The 12,920-nt window shown below is 32.5% G+C and overlaps 2 protein-coding genes across 11 annotated transcripts; both read left to right on the forward strand.

Moving 5' to 3' along the window:
* The first annotated feature begins 353 nt into the window (after positions 1 to 353).
* Positions 354 to 6,953, forward strand: LOC115960444 (calcineurin B-like protein 4). Of its 10 annotated transcripts, none has more exons than XM_031079357.1 (10): positions 354 to 547; positions 3,094 to 3,203; positions 3,608 to 3,760; positions 4,712 to 4,794; positions 4,952 to 5,011; positions 5,349 to 5,457; positions 5,634 to 5,686; positions 6,039 to 6,119; positions 6,203 to 6,315; positions 6,490 to 6,953. In XM_031079357.1, the coding sequence occupies exons 3-10, from the start codon at positions 3,637 to 3,639 to the stop codon at positions 6,551 to 6,553; spliced, it is 687 nt and encodes a 228-aa protein (XP_030935217.1). In that variant the 5' UTR covers positions 354 to 547; positions 3,094 to 3,203; positions 3,608 to 3,636; the 3' UTR covers positions 6,554 to 6,953. The 10 variants fall into 10 exon arrangements, with proteins under 10 accessions (XP_030935217.1, XP_030935212.1, XP_030935218.1 ...); XM_031079352.1 differs by adding an exon at positions 750 to 928 and having other exon boundaries at positions 404 to 547; positions 3,094 to 3,760; positions 6,490 to 6,920; XM_031079356.1 differs by lacking the exon at positions 354 to 547 and adding an exon at positions 563 to 928.
* Positions 6,954 to 11,766: 4,813 nt separating this feature from the next.
* LOC115961168 lies at positions 11,767 to 12,591 on the forward strand. Its single transcript, XM_031080198.1, has 2 exons — positions 11,767 to 11,870; positions 11,994 to 12,591. Exons 1-2 carry the CDS (start codon positions 11,767 to 11,769, stop codon positions 12,589 to 12,591), a joined length of 702 nt encoding a protein of 233 aa, XP_030936058.1.
* Positions 12,592 to 12,920: the final 329 nt, after the last annotated feature.

The raw sequence follows: 12,920 nt of genomic DNA on the forward strand, positions 1-12,920 counted from the left end.
ATTGGACGCGTTGGATACGCAACACATGTCACGAGTGGACAGGCTAATTTTTCCTCTTTATAACAAAACATCATAAAAATGGAATCCTCGTAAAAATCTTTCTTTCCCATGGGATGATTGGACTTGTCTCCCCGCTTTGGATGATTGGACTTGCAGCAAGTTGCGGTCCAGAGTGACAATGTTTTTTAATCTTTATGCAGTGCACCGACTCTCAGGTCAATTATATAACACACACGCCATGGTCCTGTAACAACAGTGCCCACTGCCCTATGTCTCATAGCTTAAAGTGGGGTCACCTGAGGCTGAAAGGAACTGAATCAAAATTAAATACTTCTACTTCAAACCCCGTCTCTTTCTCTTTTTCTTTTTCTTTTTCTTTTTCTATTTATAACATGCAATATGCATTGCATTTTTTGTTTTGAGTGTTATAAGAGAGAGAGGAGAGAAAGTGAACTTTGACAAACACTCTCAATAAACAAAACACATAAATTAAGAGAAAAGTAACCAAACCAATCTCAACCTTCTCCTACTTAATCCATACTCCCAGGTAAAGACTCTCTCTCTCTCTCTCTCATACACGTGCACACCTTTGTCAGTGATCTTTTTATAGTGTCTCTATTCTTCTTCTTATATAAATTATCTTCCTTTTTTTCTTTTTTTTTTAAGGCGTTTGTTTGTTTGACTGAATTGGGTTGTGTTGGGTTCTCCTTTTTATTGTCTTTTCTTCTGGGTTTTGTTGCTGAAAACAGGTCTGTTCTTGAGTCCCAGCATTGGAAAATCTCTAAGGTTTCAAAAAAATTGCTAATTTCACTCTGGGCATATAGATTTCTGGGTTTCGAGATTGTTTCAGAAGTCAAGCTACTTATTCTTTCACCTTCATTCTTTTTTTGTTGATGATTGATCAATTTTCTTGTTCGGCTACTGGATGGTAATTCTGAATATTATGATCATAAGCAAAGTTCTTATTTTAGTTTCAACAACATCAAAAACAACTTAGTTCCACAATTTTGGATTGGCTATGGATCTTCAACAGAATCACGTGTCAGTAGTGGATTTATTCATGATAAAGTAATTAAATTTTACCCAGACCATCAACCGACCATAATGTCTTTTTCTTTTATAAAATATGACATTTATGATTTCCTTATAAGAGCTATATTACTCTAAAATTTCTGACTATCTCAAAAACAAAAGGTAGGTAGAAATGTAGCATTACAAAATAGAGATTTACTGTTTATGCGGTTCTACATCTAGCATGAACTATTGTGATAATTTTGGAGACATCGCTTAACCGAAAAACTTAAGCCTATGGCTTAGGAAGTTCTTTATTTTTTCTTAATATAGGACTTCGTCTTAAACATGTATAATCACATGTGAATCTTTAATTTAGCATATAAGGACACACTTAACCTAAAGTTTAAGTTTATGAGTTTGTATCCAATTATATTATATTAATTCTTCAATTTCTATATTTCGCGTCCATGTCAGACTTCCACTTTTGTATATTTCTATTTGTTATATGGGGGCGTGTGTGTATCTTGAGGGTGGTGGTGGGGTTAGAAGGGGCTGTTCAATTAAGTTTCTTTATTTGTTAAATTGGTAGTTGTGTGGTAGACAGCTTGTTGAATTTGACTGCCTTGAATATTTCTTATGTACATTGGGATTGTTATGGGGAGGTCAGCTTTGCTTACACTGGCTTTGCTGATTCCAAGGAATCAATTACTTGAGAAAAAAAATATTTGTGTTCATTCATTTTAATATCTAATGCAAGTGGTTTGATGCATGGTTGTTGCTCAGTCCCACATGGATGTATGGCTGTCAACATTACATGAGGCCATAAAAACTGTCTCCTTTCTTTGTTGACTAGGCCATTGAGTTCTATAAATTTTCTTTCTTTGCCACTTGATATCATTATAAAATTTGTGGTTATTCTCGCCCAATACATAGTCATATATATAATTGTTTAACAACAAGAGATCATATTTTACATCTCCAAGTTATGGGGATTTGATGAATAAGCTTTCAAAACTGATCAGGAAGCCAATTTGTCTCTATCTCTGCATGTTTTGGGTGTTTGATGAATATGCTTTCAAATCTGATTAGGAAGCTAATTTATCTTTATCTCTGCATTTGAAACAATATGAACTCCTCCTGCACTTTATGGACTGAATCATAAATCTATTCAATTCAAACTGGATATTTCTGAAGCAAGACTGATCGTATATGTGCGCTATATAATGCAACATTTACAATGTCAAGTGCTACTTAATGCAGTGACAAATAGCTTCTATGTAGAGTTAACTTCTTGTGTGATAGAGCTGGCTTATGGGATGTGTCATATATAAAGGGACAATTTTGTCTTCCTTTTAACTCAACATTCCGTTCTCTGAATCATCTGAATAGTTTGTTTCTTTCTAGTTAATTATTAGTTATTATTGTTGTTGTTGTTGCTGTTATATTTATATTATTATTCTTACTATAATAATTATTATTGTTTAGGGACTAACGTTTTTTTGTTGTCGAATAATTATTATTATGTTCTCATCATCTCATAATCTAAACCACCCACCATTACCAAATAGTCTTTAATATGGTCTTGCTGCCCAAATTGCAAACAATGCATGACCGACCCTGATGCAAGAAGCACAATAGAATTTCAGAATTTATTATTTTTCCAGATTTCATTTTTGAATTTTGAACTTTTACTTATTGAATTTTAATTTTAATTTGTTATTTAATGTTGTTGAGGATTTTATGGGATGTAAATGTAATCCTTGAAGCCAATTAAAAAGAGGCTCTAGAAATAGCTTGGGATATTCTAATAAGGGAAAAGAAAATGAAACAAGACAAATCCTAAGCTTCACAACCTATAATTTTCCTGAAAACCTTAGGTTTCACCACCTAAGGGTGCTTGGAATCACCTCCAAGCAGTGGTGAAGCCTAAGGTTTTTGGGTAGATACTAGGGGGTGAAGCTTAGAATTTGTCATGTTTTATCTTCTTTTCCCTTACTTCTATTTTGCTAATTATTTTTTCTTGCATTAGACTCTGACCTATATTACTCATCCAATTTCATTTCCCTCTCTCTCAAACAGTAACCTGCAAGCTGTTGACTCGTGACACAGTTGTTCATCTTAGGCATGGCTCACTGGGACCAAGTTAATTAGCTTGTGCCCTGATCATCAATGGATTGACTGTTCTGAAAGTAATTGAACATTCATTGTATACACTGGTTTAGTGTGCAGTTTAAATATGTTGCTCTGTGAAGTCATTTCACCAAATCTAGGACACTTAGCACACTATCACCAGAATTGTGCACTGCTTTAAGCATTGAGTAGATGCATTCTTCTTGGTCAAAAGAAGATATGTCTCGTCCACTTCTCTTCCTTATTACTGATGGTTTGGGTTCAATTGTTATACTGTTTGTCATTATGCCAATGGCAATGGCAACCCTGGTCCATTATGGTTTGGTGATCAGAGGACACAAATTGTATTATCTAGCACTTCTCAGCATAGAAATCAGCAACATGTTTCATAGAATTTTGGTTCACTGTTTTTTAAGTGGTGGTTCATGATTGGCTTGTTCTTTATTCTTTTGGATGTTGGCAGGTGGGGCTTTTCCCAGTGGTATCACTGGCATGAAACTGTGGATTTTCAACATATTTGAAAGTGTACTAGTTTGTTTAATGGGCTGCTTTTGCTCAAAGAAAGCTCACCCACAAGGGTATGAGAATCCTATCGTTCTTGCTGCTGAAACACGTTGTGAGTATGCTTCTTGACCCTGGTATACTCTTGCAACTTGCTGTTTGCATCTGCTTGATTTCAGTAATGAACCATTTTAATAAGTAAATAAATTCATTAAAAACAGAGAAAAAGTTGGTGGAACCCAGTGCACGGGCAGTATAAAAAGGATGGGCCAGGAAAAAAAAAAAAAAAAAATCTAAAATCAACTTATCCATAAATTCTAAGAAATCTGTTGAAGTAGATGAACTGGTAGCCTGCTCCCACTTGAGTAAACATCATAAGAACAAGAAATTCAAGTTCACCATTGAGAGCTCATTTCCTTCAAAAGTGTGTGCATTCCTTTCTTCCAAATACTCCACATCAAATAATTGGAACCAATCCTGGTCATTTTTCAGATAATTTTGCTTAAGAACCTGTATCTGGCCTCAACACCTTTTTCTAGGCATTCGTCGCTGTGTTTCAAAACTATTATCAGATTGTAAGCTCTAGCCATTTAATGTTTTGTGTTACTAGTTAAAGGTCAATACATAGATACAAGGTTTGGCATACCTCATGTGCCGGAAATCTCATGTACTGAAAATTGACTTAGATAATTGATACAATGAAAAGGCACTACACTGTAGTTTCACTCAAATTCGGAGGGAAATGTCAGGTTAAACAATCAAAATGCCCAAATCAGATCCAATATAATTATAAGGAGTTACGCATTACATGGTGAAAAAAGGAGCATTCGAGTCATTTATGGTATGATTAGGAGCATTGGGTTAGAAAGACAAGGGAGTTCCAGGCCTGGTTTCAGCTATATGAAGTTGTTTCAGTTTCAATCCATCATGCATGCTGCTAAGGATATGACCATACCTGCTGACCTCTCACCGTCATGAGTTGCATATCACCCAAAATTAATAGTTAGATTTCTGGATTTTTTCTTTTTAATTTTTTATAATGATTTTATAATTTTTATCTTTGCAGTTACTGTCAATGAAGTAGAGGCTTTATATGAACTTTTTAAGAAATTGAGCAGTTCAATAATTGATGATGGGCTCATTCACAAGGTGGGTTTGCTAGGTTTGCAAAGGAAACTTGTAACAATCCAATTTGTGTTAGGAATATAATGTTATAGCTCCAACAAATTTAATATCTAGTTACTCTGATGGTTCTTAGTTGTTAAGTTTCTTCAAAATAATAATTTCTAAGTTATCTTGTCTGCAGGAAGAATTCCAGCTTGCACTCTTCAAGAACAGAAATAAAAAAAATCTCTTCGCGGACAGGGTATGTGATCCTCACTCCTCATCTCTAGTTTCGTGATCTTTGATTTCATCCCTGTGCTGCTGATATGACGAGATATTACTAGTGCTGAGAAAATAATATTATGTACTGAATTATTTGTAACTAACATATTGCTGCTTGGTAGATGTTGACATTATAAGGAAGTAGCAAAGGCTGATATAATTTTGATTTTAAATTGTTATTGGTGCTACAACATTGTAGCATCCTCACCCTCTTTGTCACCCATATATGAAAATTCAACTTTATTTTGGACAAATGTAATAGTCTGCACTTGTTATTGTCTTCGTTCTAAATATATCAACCTGGTGTTTTCTTGTAGGTTTTCGATTTATTTGACATAAAGCGCAATGGGGTTATTGAGTTTGGAGAATTTGTTAGATCATTGGGTGTCTTTCATCCAAATGCACCTGTAGAAGACAAAATTGCATGTAAGATTAGTTTTTCAATAAAATATATACAATTATGTTTTTTCAATTCTCAGATTTCTGCTGTAAGTTAAACTGGAATAGTTATACCAAGTTATTTATCTCTTTTCACCACAATATTGTTCAGACATTCTACAAAGCACATTAGCATCTACTAAAAAGGTGGAATCTTTTTGCAGTTGCTTTTAAATTATATGACCTGAGGCAAACCGGATATATTGAGAGAGAGGAGGTGAGTATTGCCAATTGATTTCCTTCTCATCACATATCAATCCTGCAAATTCCAGTTTCTATAAATTTACTTCATTTTTTACAGATTACTGAAATTTCTTCTACACTGTGAGGCTTATACAAGTTATACATATTTCTATTAATTTGAGCTAACAAACCTACTTAAAAGGACTTGTATTACAAACTGCCATTATTTAGATTTAGTCTTTGGCCATTGTTTCATTGACGGTTACCTTTTGAATGTCATTGATTAAGGAATATGGCAGTGAAAATTTCAAGGTTGATGGTGGTAAAGATGTGTTTCTAAATCTACCTTGAGCAACCTAAGCTTACAATACTAAATTATTTGACAGTTGAAGGAAATGGTCTTGGCACTTATGCATGAATCAGAATTGGTACTTTCAGATGATGTTATTGAAGTAATTGTGGATAAGGTGCAGATTTCTCTTACCTTTTCATCTCCACTTTTTCATGCTCATTCAAAGTATATATTCTAAACTCTCTTCTATTCCTATAGACTTATAATGAAGCAGATGCAAAAGGTGATGGAAGAATTGATCAAGAAGAGTGGAAGGAATTTGTTTTGAAAAATCCTTCTCTGTTAAAGAACATGACTCTACCGTATTTAAAGTGAGTAATAAGTTCATAATATTTCTCAATATCCAGATCACCCCAGAACTTGCATGTTCTTTTTATGACTACCAAGTTAACTTTGCTTGCCTTAGCCATTTGTTTGGATTTATATACAGTTTGCTTACTGGTGTTAAATCCTTGACACGCCAATATTTTTTTCCTACTTTCCAGGGATATAACACTAGCATTTCCCAGCTTTGTTGTAACTTCTGAAGTTGAAGAATCAGAAATATGACTTGGAATTCCATAAAGAGGTATATATCAACTATTTCATGTCCCATGATGGTGAAATATTTTGAACTACCTTTTATATGATGGAATGTGGACTTTGGAGGATATAATCTCTAACTACAGTCGAAGAACGTACTGAAGAGTTTGCAACTCCATGAAGCATAGCCAACAAACTAAGACTCGCTCCCCAGGCTGCACATTATCTTTGCTATCTTCAAATACATGTTCACGGAATGCGGCTGGTACCAATAATTTGTATATAGGTTTCATTTCTAATTCTATACCGAAAGTTTTTAAATAAACTGTAAACTGAATAGAGATAAATGTATTTCATATTGTATATATTCCATGCTGCAAATTACTGGCTATGACTAATGAGAGGTTAATGCAAGGAGTTAAATCAAGTTTCTTAAAGGGACATAAATAATTCATTAACTTCATTCAAAATTATTTAGAATGGTATACAAAACATAGCAACACAAAACTACCACTCATTTCATCCATATAATAAGAACTCACATATTTACCATGCATAACTCTATTCCTTTTCACAGAGAGAGAGAGAGAGATCCCTCGTTGTGTTATTTCAGCTGGTTTGGCTGGACATAGAGAGTGTAAGATTTGTAATGCTCTTAATCTAAAATAGGTTTTGCTGTCTGTAGGCAGAAGGGAGATCTAAAAGTGATTCAAAACTAAACTATATAAGAATAAAAGTAAGAACTAAGAAGTTAGAGAGCTCCATGTTCTTTAACTCTGTCTGTGATTAAGTGTTGGAAATTGACTTGCGATTAAGGAGCCAACAATTTCATCAATCTTTGAGAGTATAATTAAAATTATATTTTTAAAACATAGTGTGAAAACATAATTTCAATTAAAAATAGAATCCTAAAACATGCTCTTTAATAAAAAGTATGTGAGTCCACAAACACAATTTCCATTAGACTATAAAATTTGTAAATAGTTTTGAGATTATAGTATTTGCTAAATGGAAAAGTTAACGATTTTTCTAAGGATGTTGGTTTAATAAATATTTTTATAAAATTTTTATGGAAAAAGAAAAAAATTACAAATTTTTATATTTTCCATGAAAATTGTGCTAATTTTTTTTTAAAATAATTTATTAATAATTTCCTTATACCACTTGGAAAAAAAGTTAAAGATAAATTTTTGAGGAAAAATATCTCGAATAATGTAAGAGGTAATAAAAAAAGAGAGATAATGAAAAATAAAATAAAATAAAGTGAGACTTACACTGAACTTTTATAGTTATCCAACTATCAACTAAATAAAAGAAGGGTCATATTAACGTGTATCTTTAGGGTAATAGTTAACAATCCATTTTAGGAAAGTTTTAACACTACTTTTATAGAAAATGAAAAAAGCTATCAAAATATTAATTATTTTTTTTTCTTTTTCATAAAATATTTTTTTAAATAAATTATTAACCATTATTCTAAGGATATTCATTAACCATTCCATAAATAAAAGAAAAAGTTGCCTTAAAAAAAAAAAAGAAAAAAAGAAAAAAAAGAAAAAAGTAAACCATTCAAATACAGAGTGAGTCAAATTCTTGTACATTATCAATAAACTTGGCAGCTCTTTATTGGCCATTGGATGAACAATCTCGATCAATGGACCATGTGAAGGGACAAAAAGTCATGTAGCTTTTATAGTAAACACGTGGCGTACGGACAGTGAAACAGCTTAGGAACCTTGGTCGCTTGTGAGGATTCTTCTCCTTTGTCTTCTATTGTACTTTATTTATTTTATTTTTCTGATTCCTCTGTGTGGGATTTTTCTGTTCAAAAAAACAAAAAGTTACTGAATAGTCACAACAACTCACACGAGTAAATCATACAATTTTACTAAAGGTGCATCCTTAAACGAAAACAGCAATCATACAAAGCAAAGCACACAATTTGACAAGGATTTTCATAACTAGTCGAGGTGGCGGATCCGGACTGTTTGAGTTCCATTGCCGAAATGTACAGTACAGGTTCAATTTCGAAGGGTTAACATTTTATTTTATGAATCAAAATAGTGTACAAACTACAAAGTGTTAATTATGTCATTCCAATATTTAATTCTTCTACTTTGATGTATAATAGACATCTCTAAATATACTTACCTAATGCAATTATATTTTGAAATGTCACATCTATATTAATATATATATATATATAACCAAAATCTTTACAGTTCCCACAATTTTTGACGTCACCACTATTTTTTTTTTTTTTTTAGATTCTTTTTATTTTAGGTTGTTATTATAATAGTTTAGTTTAAGTAAAACTTTATTAAATATATGTTTCAACCCAAACCCGACTAGAAATTTCATCTATGAATTCATAAACTAAAAACCCTACAGATGCATAGCCATCCAAAACTACAGACTCTCTTTCACCGGAGTAGTCTCCTTGCTTGCCTAAGATTCTTCTAATCAGAGCAACCGTTAATGTTGTAGAGTCTTTCTTGTGGTATTTTACCGTTTTCCTTAAACTCAGATGAGAGGTGTGGCAACATATGTGTACTGTATTGAATCAGAACAGACGTGGGAAATACTTTGTAAGACATTTTATTATCAATAAATTTTTTTTAACCTTTTTCTTTAAGTCGTTGCTTCTGCTAAGCACTGTTGTTACATTGAACTTTTTTTGTTATATTGAACTTTTTTTGTTTTATATAGATTACATCAATTACGATTGCACTATTATTCTTATTTTAAGCTTTCATTAAAAGAAAAGACCTATGAAAGTATTTGTGAAAGGGACAAAGGTTTTTAGTGGTCACAGGTAAGGGAAGATTTAATTGATTGAATATATTGGTCTTAAAGAGTGATTTGGGAGGGCAAAGAGTATTTGGCAAAACTTTTGTATAGCAATAGTTGTTTGATGAAAATTGATTTTGCTTAGAGGCATAAAATTCATCTTTGCAGAGGATTCACTTTGATCTTGTGATATAGTTGATATGGTTTAATTTTAGCTTATCCTTGGATCACATTCAAAATGTAAGAGAAAATGTCTAAGCCAAATTGGAAAGGGGCTAGGACTAAATTTTATTTTCCAATCTACTTCTTTGCCTTTGGAACTAAATCAGAACTAGATAGTATCTATGCCCTATACATATACTAAGATGATATAATTTACTAAGATGGATTCTTTTGTTTTATATTTGCTAGATAATCTTTAATCTATGGACTATGTGAATATAAGTTTGATTTGTATTAAAATTGATAGAATTTTTTGTGTTGTGGTAGAATTTTACTAATGGAATTTGTAGAATTATTGATTTTTTTTCTTTATTAACACAGCTTGAATTTTTTTAGAAATAACATTAGTTAGATAAGAATCGAAGAAAAGTAATATCTGAGTTGGAGGTTATTAATTACATTTTCTTTTCTGGCTTTGCTTTTAGAATTACAAGAGCTTCATTTTAAACACAATAGGTGTGAGTGTTTCATGGTTAAGGAAACTCTTTAATTGTTGCATATTTAATGCATGTTCTTGAAAAGAATTTGTAAGTTTTTCAATCAGTGAGTCTTGAAAAAAATGTCTCAATTATACTAGAATTGTGTATAGAGAGGCCATGGCATTAGTTATAGGCTCTAGATATTGCCCTTTTTTTATGTCAAATTTGGAGAATAAGTATAGCAAGTGAGTACAAATGAGTAGTTTGAGTGATTGAAACTTCTTTAGCTATATTTTGTGTTTCAATTGATCACAATTTTTTTTTTATTATTATTTTTTTATATTTATAAATATTCATGTTTGAACGGTATCTTGTATAATTGCTACATATACTATATCATTAATATCATCTCCTATTTATAAACATTTAAGCTACCACAATATTCATGTCTGAACGGTATCTTGAATATTTGAAATAATTTTTTAAACTACCACAATTATTTAAAAAAAAAAAATTTGTCAATGGCAAAAAAATTAACAAAAATATTTTAAAACTCATATTTAATAGCTTTCCCGTGCATCACACGGATTAGCGACTAGTTAAATATAATGTTCTTATAAAAAAATTAAATATAATTTTGGTGTCCACAATTTTATATAAATTGGAGAAACAAATATACACACATACAAGAAAGGGGGAAAAAGATTCTAAGTTTCTAACACAAAAGCATACTACAAATTTCACTCAAAAGACATGGGATTTTTATATATAGATGTCATATTTCACGTTTTTCATTTTCATTAATTATTATTATTTGAATTTAACATTTCATTGAAGGGTAGAGCCTTTTGTCTAGTGCACTAAAACAAACACAAGGCCAGCCAGCTTTAGCCTAGGCCGAAGGCCCCCTCCCTGAAAAGTTTGAAAATGGTCCCAAAACCAAGACCCTCCATTAAAAAATAAAGGGTCAAGCTAACGAGTACCTTAAGGTAATGGTTAACAATTCATTTTAAGAAAGTTTTGACGCTACTTTTATGGAAAATGAAAAAAACTGTCAAAATATTAATTGTTTTTTTTTCTTTTCCCATAAAAACTTTATTTAAATATATTGTTAACTATTGCCCTAAAGGGCATCTGTTAGCATTTCCAAAAAAAAAAAAAACTTCGTACAAAAAAAATAAAAAAAATTGTAACATATTTTACATTCTCCCCCCCCCCCCTCCCTCCTTTTTCCTTTCCAAGAAGGTCGTAAAATATTGAGCCAATAGTCCCAATTGAAGCCTTAAATTGTTTCAAAAAAATTGTTAGGAGTGTGTTGAATAAGATTGATTGTGTCACAAGGAGGTTAAGTTGATCAAATATTATTATCAATTGTAAGAGATATGTTAATAATACCTAAAAAAATAGTAATTAATTAGTAATTTTGAATCTTAAAAAACAAGAACAATCTTTATACAAAGATAACAATAATATGAAAAGTTAAATAAACAATATTTAATTGATATTTAAATATTTTAAAAAATACATTAAAATTTATTGCCGTAAACCTCAAAATGTATTGAATTAGTAGAGAGAGAGAGAGATTAAACAAATGGATAGTTTTCAAAGTTGAAACTTTAAATTGATGGGAAGGCATTTGTCACTTAATGTTAATCAGTAAGACAAGGTAAAGTAATGACCTGCCCCATCCTTCTCTATCTTTTAGTTATGAATATTATAGTGTGAAATTGTAGGGGTGCTCTGAAACCCAACTTTCAAAGGTATGTTAGTGAGCTGGTCAGGACTCATAATCCTACTATTTTGGTGGCCATGGAAACGCGGGTTGGAAGAGACAGAGCAAAGGAGATTAATGATTGCCATCCGTTTGATGGTGCTATTCATGCAGAGACAATTGGATATGCGGGTGGTATTTGGTTGCTCTAGAACTCAGACAAAGTAGAGGTTGTGCATCTCATGAGTATAAAGTAAGAAGTTCATGTCGAAGTAAAGGTATTACCTTCTAACCTTTCTTGGATTTTTTCTGCTGTGTATGCTAGTCTTAGAATTGTGGAAAGGCAGGTGTTGTGGGAAAATCTTACTAAAGTCGTTGACCTTCATAGTAAGCCTTGGATTATTGCAGGTGATTTCAATGAACCCCTAGCAGAGGTGGATAAGTTTGGGAGAAGGCTAGTTAGTATAAACAGATCGTTTCTTTTCAAGGATTGCCTGGATAAGTGTAACATGGTGGATATGGGATTTAGCGGGCCGAGATATACATGGATGAACAGAAGAGAGATCAGCAGTCTTATTCAAGAAAGAATTGATAGATTTTTTATGAATACTAGTTGGTGTCAGCTTTACCTGGATGCTGAAGTGTCGCACTTAACTAGGTGTCATTCAGATCATTGCCCTATGTTGATGGAAACCAATCCCAATAGGCAGTTGCATCTCACGAGACCTTTTAGATTCCAATCTTTCTGGTTGTCCGATCCCCCATTTCCTAATGTGATTAATCAGGCATGGCAACATCCTAGGAAGCTGCTGGAAGCTATTGAAGTGTTTTCCAAACAGGCCAATTTGTGGAACAAGAACCAATTTGGGAATATCTTCCAAAAAAAGAAAAGGATTGTGGCCCGGCTTGATGGGGTGCAATGAGCTTTAGCCAATCAATCCTCTGCTTCCTTGGTAGCGTTGGAGAATCATTTAATTAAGGATTTGGATGTTGTGCTAGAGCAAGAAAGGGACCTCTGGGCTCTTAAATCCAAAATTAATTGGATGATTTTGGGAGATAGGAATACATCATTTTACTATATTTCAGCTTTGGCTCGTAGGAAGCGGAATTTGATCATTGCAATTAAGAATGAAGCGGGGGAATGGTTGATTAAGGAAAGAGAGGTTGCAAATCATATCAGAGAAGGATTTATAAATATTTACACCACTTCCCAAGAGGCTGTGACTTGTGATTTCAACTACACTTTGCAGTG

The sequence above is a fragment of the Quercus lobata genome, chromosome 9 (genome assembly GCF_001633185.2).
Source record: "Quercus lobata isolate SW786 chromosome 9, ValleyOak3.0 Primary Assembly, whole genome shotgun sequence".
Classification (NCBI taxonomy): Eukaryota; Viridiplantae; Streptophyta; class Magnoliopsida; order Fagales; family Fagaceae; genus Quercus; species Quercus lobata.